Source organism: Meleagris gallopavo, chromosome 5 (genome assembly GCF_000146605.3).
Source record: "Meleagris gallopavo isolate NT-WF06-2002-E0010 breed Aviagen turkey brand Nicholas breeding stock chromosome 5, Turkey_5.1, whole genome shotgun sequence".
NCBI lineage: Eukaryota > Metazoa > Chordata > Aves > Galliformes > Phasianidae > Meleagris > Meleagris gallopavo.
This window is the reverse complement of record NC_015015.2, coordinates 50,879,950-50,886,045: the sequence shown is the minus strand read 5'-3', so window position 1 is coordinate 50,886,045 and position 6,096 is coordinate 50,879,950. Positions and strand designations below refer to the sequence as shown.

Below are 6,096 nucleotides of genomic sequence, written 5' to 3'. Positions count from 1 at the left end.
GGGGGCTCCCCCGGCCGCCCTCGGGGCCTGCTGCGGCCGCGTAGTCCCCGAGCATCTCCGAGGGAAAAGGGGCTCGGGGCAGAGGGAGGCACGGGGCATTTCCCAAAGTGTGGCACAGAAAGTGGCCGAGCGCTCTTCCATCTCCTCCCCCCGCCCCCATTTTTTCCCTTTATCTTTTGTGCGGCCCCGCGCTGCGTTGCGGACCGAGGGTGTGGGTCTGTGTGTGTGTCGGTGCCGGGCAGTGCTGCCGGGCCCCATCGCTTTGACTTCTTGCGGTGGTGTTGTGCAGAGCTGCGGGGAGCTGCCTGCAGCCGACACCCCTCCTCCTCCCGCAAACCCCCCCAGGTGGAGTTCTGCTGTCGCTGAAGCGTTCCTGCAGACTTCTAGGACTTTTCCTTTGGATCCTTTGTAGAATGCAGAATTCTGTCAGAGCATGTGAGCATGCTGTGTTTGCTGTGTGTTTTACTGACAGAAAGGTACTGATGCAGGTTGCAACTTATTGGGATTCCCCCTGCCCCTGGGAAAGGATTTAACCATTTTTCTCCTTTATTTTTCTTCCATCCCACCCATACAAGAAGCTAATCCCTGCTTTACTCTTGTTTATTGTATTTATGCCACCAGGAGGGATGTACATTTCGAAATACAGTTACAAAGGGGCGTTACTAACACTTAATTCAGAAGAATATTTGTTTACAGGTAAATAAATGTAACACTAGTCTATGACTAGTAATTACCTTTTTGTAGCAGCTAATTTCCTGATGACAGCCACAGCATTTGTCTGAGTTAATAGATTTAAAGGCACTGTGAAAGTACCTTTGATTTTTTTAAATAGGAGGGTTTTCCTTGTGTACTTTGTGTATGGAACTGCTTTTGGTTCTGAGCTACAGCAGTAAATCAAATCTAAGAATTGATCCAATGTCCGCAAGTAACCTGTAGCTCCAGCATTGCTGGCTTATAGAAACAACCTGTAAGTAATTACAAATAGGATTAAATAGGTTCATGAGTGACTTGGTTTGTTTGGGAGACAGAACAAAACTTCTGTTATAAATACTTTGAAATGGAATTTGATTAAATGCATCTTAAGTTGGTACAGAAGTTCTGAGCAGCACAGTCATTAAATTATATGAGGGTAAACTGTAAAAGGCCTTCTTCTTGTTTTGGAACATAAAGAAGATTTTGTCTAGCCTATGTCTTTGACAGAGAGTATGAAGAGATCTCTTTCTCTGCCATTGCTTAGTTTTGAAATACGTAGTTCAGTTTGTCCTATCAAACTGCAGTTGTGGTTGCAGCTTGGACAGCTGCGTGTCGTAACTCTGGCCCCTCACCTGAACAAAATCAACCTCCTGTCTATTGATTAGCGAAGACATGAGAGCACAGGCATTCCAAATTGCAGCCTTGTAAACCTAGCTTGTGCTGACTGATTGGAAGAAAAGTGGATGTGGCTTTAGAGATCTTTTTTCTTCTCTGCTTACTGTTTTTCCCGCAGTTCTTAGTATCAGAGAAGCATTTCTAAACCTTGTGATAAGCTGCACATACAATCATGAAATACTCATTTAGACATGATGTTCTAAATGGAACATCACATGAGCTAGTAGCAAATATTTGTGACCATGCCTAACTCATGGTCCACAATGCATTTTTGTAAAGCAAGCTAAGATGCTGGAACAACCTGGTCCTTCTGTGCTCTCCTGAAAGCTATCTGCCCAGATTGAGTAACTGGGTCATGGTGTGAAGCCTCTGTGAATTCGTGGAGCCTTGAGTGCTTTGGAAGCACTGCTTCTCCTGGGTAGGATTTGCATAATGCAGGAGATGTACTTCACTGGTCAGAGCCTGGTGGAGATACTTCTCCGTACGCTCTACTTAAAATGTTGGCTGGAGCCCAACTTTGTTGTGCTTGTGCCATTTGGATGCAGTTGGCTGTGAGTTTAAAATGAGAACGGGGATATGCTGCAGAAAGAGAGCGCGGGCTGCTCGTGCGATGCATAGGCCCCAAAACACACACCTCTGCTCCCCTGCAGTTCTTGTGCAGCTTGCCTACCGTGTGACAGTGCCTTGCAACCAAGGTGGGCAGCGCGGGGTCCTTTTTTGAATGGTTCTGCTGTTGCGTGTTAAGGGAACGTGCACGGATGTGTGTCACGTGAGGGCATCAGGGCTGCCAGTCTGCGTCCCGTAACGGGTGTTGGGATGGGCAGAGCGCTAGTCCAGGAGCGTGCTTTGCTGTAACCTGCTTTCTGATCTGTGCTGACTGGCACAGCTGAGTGAGACAGGTGGGACTGAGGCTGGTGGGTTTGATCTTCCTCTGAGAGAGGCTTACTGCTTCACAGGGATGAAGTCATTACCGTGATGCTCTTGCATCCCGTAAGCTTGTTTCAGATTCACTGTTAATGGAAGAATTAATTTTCTTCCTGCTCTGCTTTTGGGTGTAAATAGAAAGGAATATAAAATTTGACCTTGGAAAGAAGGTGGATTGAGAAGGACAAATTGATCTCTTGATTTCAGGGGTATTTGGGAACAAGAGAACGTGAACATAAGTACAAAAGCATACAAAAAAAGGAGCCTTCGCAAATACAGGAAAGATGATTCTGCTCCACCTTCTGTTTAAGCTGATTCCTTAAAGCAGGCTTCGTTGTTTCAGTGCACAGGGAAATGAGTTATCTCATTACTTATGAAAGTTAATAACCTTTAGGGAATTAATGTATGCATTAGATCAGTATTCACTGGGGCACAATGCTGATGTTGTGCTATTTGTGATCTGTGCGCTTCCGCTGTGTGAGGAATATTTTGGTATTGAAAAAAGTATTACAGAAAGTGTATTGAAAGTCCAGCAAACTGAATGCTGAGAGAAAGACAGAGTTGTTTAGCTTTTGACAGTATTCAGTCATGTGCAGACAGACTGAAGCAGCCAGGTCATACTTACCTCAGATGCCCTCTGCTCACTGGGAACCATTCCTAGATGGCCATAAAGGAGGGCTGTAATAATTCTTCTTTTTTTTTTTCTTCTCTCTAACGATTTTATGCAAATGGAACTTTCTCTGGTTTACACATCTTCAGAAATACATTGGCCAGTGGTTAACTTACTCCTCTATCCCAGGAAATTACCATTATTTGCTAGCGCTCTATTTGATTACCTTTTATTTAAATACATTTATTAAGCACAACTTGGGTGTGTATTTTGAAGTACCAGGTAGAGTGAGTTTGCTGCTGTTGGAGCTTTGGACATTCTACCGCACAGCGAGAAGGCATTCCCAACTCTAAGTAAAGTTCCCCCTTACAAAATAAATGCTTTGGCATTGCTGAAGGAAGAACAAGGTGGAGCTGATGCTGCAGCGTGGTGGAAGGAGCTGGGCAGGTAGACACATCCCTGATGGCAGTGCTGCACTAATAAGTGGAGGATGCTTCTCGTATAGGAATTGGATGCGGAGGGCAGTCCAGGCTTTTTGGACACCACAGAAACTGGAAAAAGTAGTTCCTCTGAACTTTGGTTTTCGTTGCTGATTTGCTGTTTTTTGGTCTGCATGGTCACTGATTCAGATTGAGATGATAATTTAGGCTGTGAGGAGCAGGAGGCTGCCAGGTGGTAATCTTAGCAAGTGTTAACATAGAAACCTGAAGTATGTTAGTTGGAGGTTCTATGATTTTGTGCCATCACACTTTTTTCTGGTATTAGTAAAAGGACGGTCCTTTCTACAGACTAGTTTGGTTCATAGCTTTTCTTTTTTTTTTTTTTCTTTCTTTTTTAAAGTATGAATCTTGAAAAGGATGTTGATTGCTTAACATGTTGAAATTGTAGAATTGAAGACACAGAGGTAGGCTACACAGAGCCCACTTTCTGTTACAGCACCATGTTAGATGCATTTATTTTCACACCTTGGTGTTGTGTTTCCTTACCTAAGCTGTGATAATCTTAGGGGTTTTGCTCAATGCTTTGCAAATCTCTCGATGCTGAAGTGAAGCCTTTAGAAAGGTTTGGTCTCTTGTTGATGTCAACAAGTAGATCTAGCTGGGGTGACTTGTGCATGCATTTTTGAAAGAGTGAAAGCCTGCTGTGTTCATCAAGTTGTGTCTTAATTGCTCTGGATCTGAAGGAGTTTGTTCGAAGACAACTGGTGGCTGTGGGTTGCTGGTCTCTATTCTGCAGCATATGGTTCTCACATATTTATTTATGAAATTAAGAATTCTTACAAGTCTCTTGTTCCAGTGTCATTTTTTTGTGTGTGTTTTCCCTCCCTCAGGCAAACGTTGTATCTGTTTCTTTGAGATTATAATTATAAGCAGTCAGAAATGGCAGATTCGTAATTTGGAAAAATATCTGCTGTTTCCAGGGGGGAAAAAAAAAAAAACAATAAAATGTTACTGGAAATAGTGATAAATAGTTAAAGTTCATAGGTAAAAATACTAGGATTGGCTTTTTTTCTCTCACATCTCCTCCCTGTCAATTTCTGCTTCTAGTGACCATTCAAATTTGACTTCCTTGCTTTGAAAATAGTTACAGAGCTCTGGCAATGAATGGTACAGGCCCCTCTGTCCTTGCTAATGTCTCAGTTCTGGGTTGGATTCATTTTGACCACCTGCTTCTTCCATCCAGGGTTGTGTCTTAGTGAGTTATGTGAAATTAGTTGTTTTTTAATCTGGTTTCTGATGAGTATCACCTGCGTGCTCAGAAATAATTGATGCACACACGCCAAATGCATGCAGAGATGATATATATTTGTTGGTGGGAATGTGATGCCTCGATGTTTGGAGAGAGACCAGTAAAAGCCAGGTCTTTGTTGGCTTGTTACAAGTGCTGCTATGTTAGTTATTACTTAGTTATTGCTTAGAACATGTCACTAGATTTTTTTGATCACCTAAGCAGTATCCAATTGGATGAACAAATGGATGCTTCTGAGAGCTCGAAAGTCATTAAAGAAAAGCTACATAGATATATAGTATAGAACTATACCACAAGCAGAAAAGATAATAATATTCAATTTAGAAAAAAAATAAAAGCTGATGTGTCTGGGAAGAGCTACTTTCAGTGAGGGAGAGAAAGATTAAGAACATTCTTGTGATAGTCAGCCATGAGATAGACAAACCTTATTGAAAATGTGTCTATTTTGAGCTACTTAGATGGAGACTTCACCTCGTAAAGCAAGAAGGTAGAAATCCTAAGGTGTCCTTAGGTTATTTCACTGCAAGAAGGAGCACCAATCTGCAGTGAGTTACAGAAAATGATAAAATTGATCAGGGTGCTTCTAAGGGCTGATTTAGGATAACATGGGCTTATCTCTGAATCTTTGTAGAGAGGCAGGAATTATATCACAGATAGAAAAGGTGATTTTGGGGGAAGACAAGGAGATTTGAGTGAGATAACAAGATAATGTGCAGCAAAGTATTGGGAATTTTTACTCGTAATCCCTAAGATGCACCATGTATTTGTTGATAGACTGATGTAAAGCAGGCTGTAAATAAACCTTCTTGAGGGGATTCTGGAAGTCTTACCAGGAAATATTTAGAACTTGACTTTGCTGAGTCTTGGATTTTTTCTTGGTGAGGGGAGTTTGATGTTGTTCAAGAGCTGGAAGATGCCTACTGGGCAGGGACTTGCAGCCACCTCTAATCTAGACAGGGTGAGTCTGCCAGCGGTCAACCAACTTAGTGAGGAAGCAGGGCTTCAGCAGGCACTTCTAGCACCTTCACCTGCTGAGATACAACAATCCCTGCGAAGAACAAAGCCCTCATTTAGGATTTGTAATAATAGTTTAAAAACAAAAAAACAAAAAAACCAACAACCCAGCAGTGAAAACTACTCCCTGTTGTACCCCTGATTTAACGTAAGTGATGTACTTCAAATAATGGTGGACTTTGTTTCTTTGATCCTTTTAGAAGTAGCTGAGAACGAGAGAGACAAGAAAAAGAACATCCCTGTTGTGGACCCTTCTGCAGGAGTTCAGAAATTTCAACAGTGATCTTTTGACATAAGCTGATCTACCAAGAGACATTCTCGCCATTATGAATGAAGTAGCGATAGTGAAGGAAGGATGGCTCCACAAACGAGGTAAGTGGCTCTCCTCTTCAGGATGACTGGTCTTGGGTCCTGCAACATGGGATCTGCCC

The 6,096-nt window shown here is 42.6% G+C and overlaps 1 protein-coding gene across 1 annotated transcript in view; it reads left to right on the top strand.

Moving 5' to 3' along the window:
• The first annotated feature begins 679 nt into the window (after positions 1–679).
• AKT1 (AKT serine/threonine kinase 1) overlaps positions 680–6,096 on the top strand; it is a 69,228-nt gene continuing 63,811 nt past the window's right edge. The window contains exons 1-2 of the mRNA XM_003206757.4: positions 680–696; positions 5,866–6,037. Of these exons, the coding sequence (XP_003206805.1) occupies positions 5,992–6,037 (46 nt within the window). The 5' untranslated portion in view covers positions 680–696; positions 5,866–5,991. The remainder of the gene's footprint in view (positions 697–5,865; positions 6,038–6,096) is intronic.